Here is a 12,515-nt window from a genome sequence, read left to right on the forward strand (position 1 = left end):
CAACTTTAAAATCTACTTAATTTTTAATGCTCTATATCTTTATAAATATTTTTATAAACTTTTATGAAATATAAATAAAGAATCTCGCACAAACCTTATGGAAAATGGATTTCCGTCAAATTGTCCCAAATTTTATAGCTCATGTCAAACTGATTAAAAATCCTTACGGGCATAAACCTCCAAATACCTTATTTTTGCTCCAGAACCTTCGAAAGAGCATCACATCTTATACAGAAAAATAGTCCAAATAAATTTTTATTAACATAAGTTCATTAATACTGTATAATATATTATGGATATAGATACGTATAATATATTATGGATATATTGTATACATATGTGTCACGAAAAAAACTGTCTAAATATCTCAAAAAATTTTTCAATATAATTTTGAAAAATATTTATTATTACAGTATAAAATGTTCTGAAAAAAAACTCTAAATTTATTTTCTAATTTCAATAAACATATTAGGATTTTCAAAAAGATAAGCAAGACTTACAAAAATCAAGCACTCTGTTAGTGTATTTAAATGAAGCATTTAAAAAAATGAGACGCTTGTTACGTTCACATCGTTCATTCCAGGTAATTTAAAAAATAAGCGTCAAACTAAAATCATAAACACTCCATTGATACAAGTCTTAAAACAAAAATTAAAATATTTAGAAGTTGGTGCCCGTGAAGAATTTTAATCAGCTTAACATAAACTAAAAAATATTAATATTTTAAGCAATCTCAGAATAAAGCCCATTTTCTGTAAGACTTATGTGGGGTTATTTATAATAAAATATAGTTAATAGATTTAAACCAAATTTATTAAGAAATATTCAAAGGAAATGAAATAAAAATTAATAGAACAAAGTTTTTTTCTACATTCGTATATTTCATATTCGTTTTTGCAATTTTATCAAATAGTGAAAAACCATGATGTAATGTTCCACGTGTAAGTATAATTACTATTGTTCAATACGTCATTACCTTCTGCATTTTCCTTATCTGCTAAATATTTACAAATAATAATAAAACCTACACAATGTAGCATAGTAGACGTAACAAGCGAATGATAAGAAAAAGATCAGAAACGATATTACTATCAACATATGTATGTGACAATTTTTTTTGACATTCCTTGATTTTCAAATGAGAATAATAATAAAATATCAATAAAATTTATTTACATTCATAAAACGTCTACTTTTTTCTGATAAAATCATTACAAATAAATATGTGCATGCAAAGGAACGCGTTGTCACCATCTTATTGATACATGCAAATAATCTATTATTAAATTTTTTTTAAATCATTAAAATCACAATTATTATAAAAGTTTAAGCATACGTACGAACTCAAATTAAAAGAAGACAGATTATAAAATGCATGTGTCTTTACACGAAATATAAATCTGACAAGAAGATTGAACATTTTGAATCTATTTTAGCCCACCGTGCATCATAATTTGAACAATTGATTTTCAATGTTTCGTCGCAAAAGAAAATGTTTTATAGAATTTGAAACTTTAGTTTCAGGAATCTATATGCATTACACAAAGTTGCATTTCAAAAAACATATATTTTTATATGAATTGCGCAAATTTGCGACAACAAAAATACATACATACATACGCGGACGATAGATAGCACAGCTAGTAATTATTTCACATTATAATTGGCATTTTTTTCTTATAAATACGCCAAATAAGCAACATGAATCCCATTAGCACAGCCGTTCAAGCCATTCAAGCTTCAGCTGTCAATAACACTGTAAAAATATGGGTTATAAGATTTTACATCTGTTAATCTTGGCATTCGCCATAGTCTGTATCCAGGCTCGTTATGCTTCACGTGGTAAGTTAAAAAAAAAAACATTATGTTTACACTCATCAAAATTTTTCTTCCACAACCTGATATATATACATATACCATTTAAATTAACTATAAAATAAAACACATTATTGTGGCATGTATCTTGCACGTGCGTTTTCAACCTTTTCTACTTATTTTTACATTTCTTGCTTCTTGTATTTTTTTTTTAATTTTCGCGGCACATTTAGAGACATTTTATGACACATCGAATAAAAAATCCTGATGTTATTACATGTTTAATTGTAAATAAAGATTGTACTTATATTCCTATCAAGTAATGTATTGGTCGGTGCAAAAGTTTTGCCGATTCTTTGTAATTTTATTTATTATAATAAGAATTATATATTAATATTTACCATCGTTTTCCACAATTTTTTTTCATCTTTCCAACAGTATACCGACAACTACCATGTCGAAAAAAGAAATCATACTTTAAGGCAATCCATTGATCGACCCATTTTCGTATATCTTTGACTATTTTGTATCTCCAGTTACAATACATCACAAAAAACTTTCTTTTTTGCTTAGCAAACAACGAAAAGTATCTGTTGTACCGGTTGCCAATTGTGCGTTCGGATAATTCATGTGGCATCCACTTTCCATACTTCTGGATTTTTTCTATTGCATTCAAATGGCGAAAACAATTGTTGAATGATCAACTCCCAGTTGTATTGAAAGCTCATGAGTGGATTTGGTTGAATCTTCATTAAGCAATGCTCGCAATTCATTCTCTTCCACAGTTGCAAAATATTCGAAACATTCTTTATCACTAATATTGAAATCACCGTCTTTAAATTGCTTAAATCAATCCGCACACGTTCTAATGGCTATAATATTTTCACCATATGTGTCACAAATGATTCTGTGTGCAGCATTTTTCTTTTGGTGAAAACAAAACGAAAGGCAGTGACAAATATGCTCTTTATCTAGCTCCTTTTTTAATTATTATATGTACTATAAATGTAAGGCTATATCTTTTGACATTTATGGTTTGTCGTGCACAACTGTTAATACAGAGATGCCGATTTACAAAAATCATAAACATTTCTGCAGATAAAATTGTACTTAAGACATATGTAGATGTTCTTATCCGTATCGGGAAGAATTTTTGCACCAACCTGATATAAAATAATGACTTACAATTCTCGTCAAAATTATATTTATTCACTTTAATAAAAAAGATTTTTTTTTTGTGTAAAAGGATTTTAATAAAACAGATTTCAATACACAAAAAACTTTACAGATTTCTTTGAACAGGAAGTCCATGTACTATATATTTAAATATTAATGATATTTGAAATAATAAACGTTTGACACTTTTTCAGAGTCACACAGTGAGATCGTAGAGTCATCGCCAATAGACGAATTTGAGTCCACTGAGTCATCGAATGAATCCACAAAGAAGATAGTAGCTGTAGAAAGAAATTCATCCGTACGCTCATTATTTCGTATCATAGACCGAATGTGTCAGTTCCTTCCAAATGTTTCAGAAGAATTGTTAGACACATTATATGACAGTGTCAATTATGTACAAGATCAGATAGATATATTGGGAAAGTGTTTCGCCACACTAATAGAAACAATCAGTAAAATATTTTTCTCCCCGATATCAAATATGCTTGGATTGGAAAGTGAGTTACCAAATATAGGATCGAAGCAGGGTTTGTCACAGGAGTCAATTTTAAACTTTGCGCTCATGCTCGAATACCTCGAAGCCGTTTTTTACAGTAATGCTACAACCGGGCTATCAATCCAATGAGGAGGACTATAGAGGCAATGATGAAGAAGATGGTTACATCATAGGCTACATATAAATGCTACAATAGGCAAGTAAGGGCCGTATTGTGTAGTAGGTTAACATTCTAAAATTATTCAAACTTGGCGAATTATACAATGACAATGGCAAGAATATCATTTCGTCGATGAATATGTTTTCTATTATGAATTTATATTTGTCTTAAGTACATAAAAAATAATGATAATGATAAAAATTGTTAAAAATGATACCAAAAATATATATATGTAATATGTTATACATATAAATATATGTGGATGATGTATAAAATATATGCAGCAAATTAATTTCTTGGAATATTCTATTTTGAATAACTGAATGCGTAGAATGTATGATTTCAAGAAATTATATATACATGTATACACACATTTATTCTACACATTACGAAAGATCTTACGAGTATAATAGCGACAAATTATTTATAATTATGTAATCACGTGAGCTCAATAGTAATGGCGGATATTCTTGGCCCAACAATTATTTGAATGCGTTTAGGCTGTAGATAAGTTCCTGCGGCCAGACACAAGCGATAAGTCCCTGAGGTACAAATGCTTTCTTCCTCGTTGAAGGAATCATAGAATTTTGGGCAAAATAAGATTACATAAGGATGGTTATAATACATACAGTATTATTCAATACAGATATTATCGTTCCACGGAAGTCGACTTTACTTTAAATGATCATTCAAGTATCGCTTATTGCTACTTAAAATTATTTTCTACGATAGAATAATTTTGTCGAATTTTGTCGTATTTACCAAACATTCACGCGTTACTCATAATTGAGCTGTTCAAAATGCTCCAAGCGATATATTTATTGTATCATCTGCAGTTGCAGTTGTTATTTAAAAAAAACATCCAAATTAGCGAAACCTCAAGCCGAACCTTAAATCGAATGTAAAGCCAATCCTCGACTCGACGTGTGCCTGACAACGTTTCATACTATTTTGCAAATAATTAATTCATTCATGACATATAACGAAGTCATGAATTATTATGCGAAGATAGTCTACGAGCGTAGTTTTCCAAAAAGGAGGAAGCCATGATTACATTGTCCTACATTTAATTAATATTAATCAATAAAAATAATGTACATTTCTACTTTTGTTTTGTGCAATTTATCAAAAGAAATATATAAAAAAAGATAAATAGTTGTTATGAAAAGTAAATAGTTGTCACGATAGACCAGTCAAATAAAAAAGTGACTAAAATGTTTGAAAGTTTATTGTCTTTCTAAAAGACGAAATATCTGCAAGAACGATACGATTTAAGGAGATTCTCGCATTATACTTTCTAATCAATAGACAGTTTATTAATACATAATGATGTGTAAAACGATTAAAATAATAGAATAAAAAGATTACCAACAATATCTTATGCCAGTATACAATGTATATGTATATATATACATATGTAATTATTGTTAATTTTATATGTTACTAAATATTTTTAAAATACAAAAATATTTAGTAACAAGAATATATATTAATAATAATTAATTTTTAATATTGGGGGGCTAGTGTGAAGTTGGCCCCCCAAAACATAATTTTCGTATATCTTTTGAACTAAGGATGAGCAAACGAAAATTCCAACTGAGCATTCGTGAGCAAACGATGAGCAAACGAATACATGAAGAAAAAATCGATTTTTTAATATTGGGGGGCCAGCTTCACACGGGTAGTTTAGACAACGAGGTTTTACTGTCATAGAAATCGGATCGTATTTCACTCTTTTTTTTTACAAATTTAAATTTATCTGGCAAAATTCACAATTAAAAAATCGACTGTATCTTTAAAGTCCAACATCACCGGAGGGCTTAATGATCATGTAATATGACGGTGTTTAATATTTTCTAATATTTACTTGCCGCGACTATATTTTGAAGGGTAATAACACACCGAACGATTCCCGCAACAACCCACCGCCGGCTCGAGTTTCAATGTGCAAATGGCAGCACGGCGACCTTGCGCAAATACAGTGCGCTGTATACGGTAATAACGAATACCAAGGCAGCGTTATTATTGCCACTAGCAGGTCGTTATTGCCTTGAAAAATTTAAAGTTTTCCAAAATAAAATTATGCTAAATATTTCATTTGTTACACCCCGAAGATAGGCTTATCACACACTTTGTGCCTTGTTTTATGAATTAAAGTGTTGTTTATAAGGTAATAAATAATCTCATTCAATCGTAATTCTTTTGAAATAAAAATATTATTTAAATTATAATTTATAAGACGCTTTTAATTTGATTGATATCTATATAAATATTAGAAAAATACAGCGGATAATGATTTGTCGAATTCCGTCGTAAAAACCGACTGGACAGATTGGATAGTTGTCGAATATTCGTTGCATTCTAGTATATACATTACTATATAATAAAAAAATTAACTATTACACACAAATTATTCAATTTTTATTTTTAATGATAATTAATTCGATTAATTGTACTATTTTAAAAGATTATTAAATCTGCAATTATTTACAGATTAAAGTTTACTTTTGTGTTGCTCACTGAACAATTAAAATGTTTTAAAATATTGTTAGATGTGTTCGACTTTTCATGAAAATATATACTCATTTTTCTCTCTGCTATAAAATTTATAAGATAGCATATATACACGTATCAATTTCTCTCAAGAAACGATTATTGGAGTTATAAAATAAAACTCAGATTGTCTTCCCAGACAATCTTCATCTCATATGATTCTAACTGAATCACTGTTATAAGTACGATATATCGAATAATTGACTCTGAAGATTTGTTTATTAAATCGTATCTCAAGATTCCAGCGAAATTCTTTAACGAAAACGCGATTATAAATACAAATGTAAATCTTGCTAAATATTGAACTTCTTCGTAATTATTTACAAGCTCGTTGATCAATTCGACGACGGAAATTTCTCGCTGCATGCGAGGAGGACGCGAATGGAAAGCTGCGCCGTACACGGCGCAGAATCAATTTGGCATGTACCTCAACGTCAAAATTGCATTATGGTCGATCGTAATTTCGCAAGCAGGACACAGGTGTGTGCTCCGTGGGAATATCGATGACGAGATAGCGAAATAGCGGGTATACAACAAAGGGACTCGCGAAAATGAAGTTTGCGTTCACCACAGTGTGACGTATGAGAGGACAATTCGTCATTTGCCCGTTTTATTCCTTTTTATTTCTTTCTGGCGACGCCAAATGCAAAATTACCTTCATTAAAATTCATTAATAAAGTTACTTCATTATTGAAATTCTCAAACTTCAACAGCAGTTATTGACGGTTATAGAGCTGATTTTGTTTCTTAAAGAGAAATGTGTGAAATATCAATAATGTTGAAGTTATAATAAAAATGCATAAATAAAGCTTCTATAAATAAATAATAGTATTTACAAAGTTACATTGACATTGAATTTTTTAATTTTGTTTTATGAAATGAGAAAGACTAGGTATTATTATATAATAAATAATACCTGACAGATCCATCGACTGTGACTGTCTATACGTCTTAAAAATTATTTAATCGAGATAGCTGCTGATAATAACTCAAATAATATTGATTGAAAATTCGATAGCAATACAATTTCCGATTGTCAGATTTTTATTTCTAATCTATCGCGTAAGAGAAAGTAGTTCATATATAAAAAAAGAAGATACATTTATACAACCCTCCGAAAATTGTATCAAACGCACGCAGCTCCTTCGTCAGCTTCGTCCCCAGCGTTTTCCTATACCATATGTGCCAAGGTTTATTTCCACGTCATAAGACCACCATGAAAACCGCGAAAATCAGAGCGGCTGGCGACGGCCGATAAGTCGCTATAATGGAGATAAATCGAAAAGTGCATCGGCTCGTGAAACGGTGCGCTATCCAGACCAACCTTCACGTTGCCCCCCATGAAAAAGCTTCTGCGCAAGGACGAGCTCCAGCGGCTATAAAAGCCCGCACGAGACTGGTCCGTTTTCCAGTCACGTTTAGAACGACCTTTCAAGTGACAAAAAAAGAAAAAGCTAAGAAAATTGTCGAATTATTTGAATTACGTGCTTATCAAGTCGACGAAGAGAGAAGAGAGAACAAAAAAGATAAAAATACAACTTTTGCAATTCAAAAGAAATTTCTTTTGAGTAAACAGATTGAGAAATGTAGATCGTTTTAAATAATATATTTCTAAATAAAAGAACCTCATCTATTTTATAATTTACATTTCGCGTTTATTTCTTTTCGTAAAATTTATTTTGGAGATTTGAACATTGAATATTAACAAATTTTATTTCATTTTATATTTTGCTCTCATATATATATAATATATATATTTTAACAATATTATCTATCTAAAAATCATCAATTACCAATATATCAATTATCGAGAATTAAAAAATTGCTCACAAACTTTCATTAAAGACAAATCTCTAATTTTTACTAAATTCTTCGCGAACGTAGTGACTGCCTATCAGTGTATTGAATTTCCTTTTACCCTAAACCGAGATCGATGATCAAGGATGAGATTGGGCGATCTGAAGAACAGTCGCATGATCACCATCGCAGTGGTCTATCTCAGCCTCTTCTTGGATAATGTCCTGTTGACGGTAGTCGGTAATTACAACCAGACCGAAAGAAGAGGAGAAATCACGGGCTAAACATTTCGCTGATTCGGACATGTTTCAGTGCCGATTATCCCCGATTATCTGTGCACGCTCGACGCAAATACGACCGTGAGCGCCGAAGAGGACGAAAACGGTCGAGTGGGATTATTGCTGAGCTCAAAGGCTCTGGTCCAATTAATTTTGAATCCCGCCGTGGGCACTCTCACCGGCACTCTAGGCTATGCTAGACCTCTGTTCCTGGGAAATCTCAGCCTCTTGCTGGCTGCTTTACGTAAGTTATTGACGATACTTTCCCCCGTACCTGCACTTTTCCAATAAACATAACTCCACGTTTGTCTCTAATGATTCGAGTCTCATTTCATGATTTCAAGCAAAATGTTATTTCATTGTAAACAAAATGGAATAAAAAATTAAATATCAGTCAGATATTGTTACAAATTAAATTCAAATAAAATTTTTCAGTTATATATGTTGTCAAATTTTGAATTTGTTTTTACAAAATTATCGTTTGCTCTTTCACGAAACTACCATTAATTTAGTACTTGACATTAAAGACTTCAAGTAAAGTTCAAGGGAACTTTTAGAATAAACTCGAGTTTTCATTGTTGTCGTAGTATTCGCTTTCGGACAAACATACGAGATATTGTTCTTGGCCCGGAGCATTCAAGGTATAGCTTCAGCGTGTATAGCAGTTTCCGGCATGTCACTGGTCGCATCTCAATACTCAGAGGAAGATGAAAGATCTAAAATCATGGGTTTCGTTCTCGGTAGCATCGCCCTAGGCGTTCTCCTAGGCTATCCGATCGGTTCCGTGCTTTACGATCTCGAAGGGAAAATGGCACCATTTCTATTGGTGTCCAGTCTCATTGTTATACTAATCTGTAAGTAATCCTTTTTTTTCTAATTGTAATTGTCGAAAATGTATTTCTTTACACAAAAATAATAAAATATCAAAATACGTTATTTTTACTAGGTCTGCAAATTTTGATATTAGATGTTCAAACAAACATCGAGGTACATGTAACATTCACTATTTTTAAATATGTATTTTAGTACGTTTTAAGATAATATTAAATTATATTTGTAAATAAAATATGAATACGTAGAGCAAAGTTTATTATTCAAAATACATAGATATCTATATAATTAGACATAGCTAGGTATTCTTTTTCAAGGAATTGTTTTTCAAAAAGTTGGTTTATACAATTTGCTATACAATTCTATTTATTTTTTTAATAAGTTTTGTCAGTGTTGCAAGAATTATATTATTCTAAAGACTTAAAATAGTAATAAATTAATTTCTCATATTTTATGTTATGTAAAATATGCGAGTTTATACTTATTAAAGAGAAATAGTTAATGAAATTTTTTTTTAATGTATCAGACCAGCAAGCAGCAACCTACTTGGCTACATTTGTTGTCTAATCCACACATTCTCATTATCTCCGGTGCAATCTGGTGCTCGACTTCGCCGATGGCGGTACTAGAGCCTTGCTTGCCGATTTGGCTTCGGACTCACATAAAACCTAAGGTATTTGCACTATAACCATTATCACAATAAACGATAATGATATAACGATCCGATTTCCATTAAATTACAGTTAATGTCGATCAATGTGATGAACCAAGTATAAGAAGTTAGAAACCTAATTAAATTATTTAAATAACGCCCGAAGTCTGCAAATAATTTTATAAATTATAATTTTGTAAAAATACGGAAAAGCACTGCTTCTCTCAATTAACCTTTGCAGAAATGGCAACTAGGTACAGTATTTATACCAGACAGCGTGGGGTATTTAATCGGGACCAACTTCTTCGGCGTAATAGCGTATCGTTACGGGCGCAGCAAAGTGGCGATTCTGGCTATGTTCGTGGTCGGCGTTAGCGCCATTTTAATCCCGTTGGCGAACACAATGTCGCAGTTGGTATTCCCTCATCTGGGAATGGGTCTGGGTATCGGCGTCGCGGATGCAGCCTTAGTGCCACTACTAGCCAGCTTAGTAGATCGAAATGGCAATTATGGACCCGTTTATTCGATCCAACAAGTGGCTGTCAGTTTGGCTTACTCCTTAGGTAAGACGCTTTAACCAAAGATTAAGCCCGACTATATATAGAAGAAAAGGAAATAATTTTAGAGAGTGGAAATATAAAATAAAGGTCAAATCCGTTCTTGGCAAATGCTATTTCCGATTGAGACAATTTACGGTTAAACAGAACTCGAATGTATCAGAAAAAATATATGCTGCGCAAATCGCTTTTTTTTTAAGGACCCATCACAGGCGGCGAAATGGTTAAAGCTATTGGATTCCCGTGGGTTATGCGAATCGTGGGCATCGTAAACATGGCATATTGTCCGTTGTTGATATATCTTACGTTGGAACGAAAAAAGTTATTGGAGAAAAAAGAGGAAAAGAAGGATTACGAAACATTTCAACAATCCATCATCACACCCTATGAAAGATTTCACGATTCCGACGAAGATCTTTGACAATAAATAATATTCATTTAACAACCATTACAAACTGAATATTATATTAATTGACTCGGAAAATTTTATAAATTTCTATATATACGTTAATACTTTTTTCTTTTTCAAAAACGTGCCTTTGTAAGCCAGATAATTTATTACATTAAGAACGTATATTTAGCTTACAAAGTCATGTTTTTGAAGTATTTGACTTAGTTCACTGGAGCCTCAAATTCGATTGTATTATTTTTTTACTTTCCGTTTCAAGAGATACACTGTGTTGGTTACTCGCAGTATTTTTTAAGATTATATCTCCTAATGATTATATTATATAATTTTTGCGAGTCATTATCTTCATTCTAGTACACAATCGCGCAACATCAAATGTCATTAAATCTGTTTCTGGACACCTCAAAATAGTGTTTAGTAATGTCATTGTATCCCCAATTAAGTGCGCTATGTAGAATCACGTCTTCATCGTAATTGGTAACCCAAGTGAATTATTGGCCGAACAACATCCTGAAGGCTGTCATCCATGACACGACGACGTTTCTCGGATCGAAGAGCAGGAATTCGCTGAATTCGCAAGGGCGGTACAGGACAAGAAACGCGAGCTTCTGCTAGTGGAAACTGACGACGATCGATCGGCCGATGTAGCCGGTAGCTCTGAAAGCTTATTAATGCACTCAATCTACAGCGAAATTCGTTTACGTTGCATTAACGATTCTACAGACTGCCGCAAGCATTGACTTGTCATTAGCTTACGTAGATCGCCATATAGTACACAATGTATTTGATCAATTACATGTCCCATGATCGGTTGCGTGCAAAATCGGATGGTACAATAAATTTGTGCATAGAATTTAGGAACGCACAGAAGAGCTAAAAATAAATAATAATTTCCCGATTATAAGTGGAAGTATACTTCATTTAGACATTTAATTTTGTAAAATTTTTATATTTTGATTACATTTAAATCTTTTATTTAAACTACAGTATTGTTAATAGTACAAAATGAAAGCATCGTTCGTACTTCCAATTATGTATTAGCGTATAGCTTCTATTTTTCGTACGAACAGCCTAACAATTTCGGTTGTCCGATCAATTAACGTAAATATTGATCGTGGGAAGCATATAGATAAATCTTGGTTATTTTTCTTCGAGGAAATCGAAGGCGAAACGTAAACATGACGGTGATGTCGGTGTTCGAAGGATTTGTAAACGAGAAACATGGCGAGAGGGAGAGAGAAAGAGAGAGAGAGAGAGAGAGAGAGAGAGAGAGAGAGAGAGAGAGAGAGAGAGAGAGAGAGAGAGAGGAGACGAAATGGGGCGTGACTTTGCACCCCGGGGTTTACTCGATGAACAACGCCGATCGTCATTAGCAAGGGTGTTAAACGCCACCACCATCGTCGCCGTGAAGAAAGCTAACATCAATCCCGTGGGCGACATACGTGGACAGCTTACTAAAAATGAAAATATCCCTTCGAAAAACTTTGTATATTAATTTAACAGCAGCGCTGAATTATTAATAGTACAGAACTAACGTCATTAATTAATCAATCAATGTTGAATTTTGTTAGAAAATTGTATATCGCTATAATTAACATTGCCTTTCAAATCTGTATTATATATCTCTTTTCATTTTATCCCATTGTATATTGGCGTAAGAGTATATTAATTTCAGTTGTAAAATTGATAATAAAACACATTTCCTTTCTTCTGTATGATAATAAAGGACTTTATATATAAATATAGAAATAATAACGTCAAACGAAGATCGAAAGAATATTTTATTGC

At 32.1% G+C, this 12,515-nt stretch overlaps 1 protein-coding gene across 1 annotated transcript; it reads left to right on the forward strand.

The window, feature by feature from the left end:
* Positions 1-8,146: 8,146 nt before the first annotated feature.
* Positions 8,147-10,739, forward strand: LOC108779489 (synaptic vesicular amine transporter). Its single transcript, XM_018546916.1, has 7 exons — positions 8,147-8,240; positions 8,313-8,522; positions 8,866-9,132; positions 9,225-9,265; positions 9,636-9,782; positions 10,003-10,324; positions 10,519-10,739. Exons 1-7 carry the CDS (start codon positions 8,147-8,149, stop codon positions 10,737-10,739), a joined length of 1,302 nt encoding a protein of 433 aa, XP_018402418.1.
* Positions 10,740-12,515: the final 1,776 nt, after the last annotated feature.

This window comes from Cyphomyrmex costatus, unplaced genomic scaffold (assembly GCF_001594065.2).
Source record: "Cyphomyrmex costatus isolate MS0001 unplaced genomic scaffold, Ccosl1.0 scaffold120, whole genome shotgun sequence".
Taxonomy (NCBI): domain Eukaryota; kingdom Metazoa; phylum Arthropoda; class Insecta; order Hymenoptera; family Formicidae; genus Cyphomyrmex; species Cyphomyrmex costatus.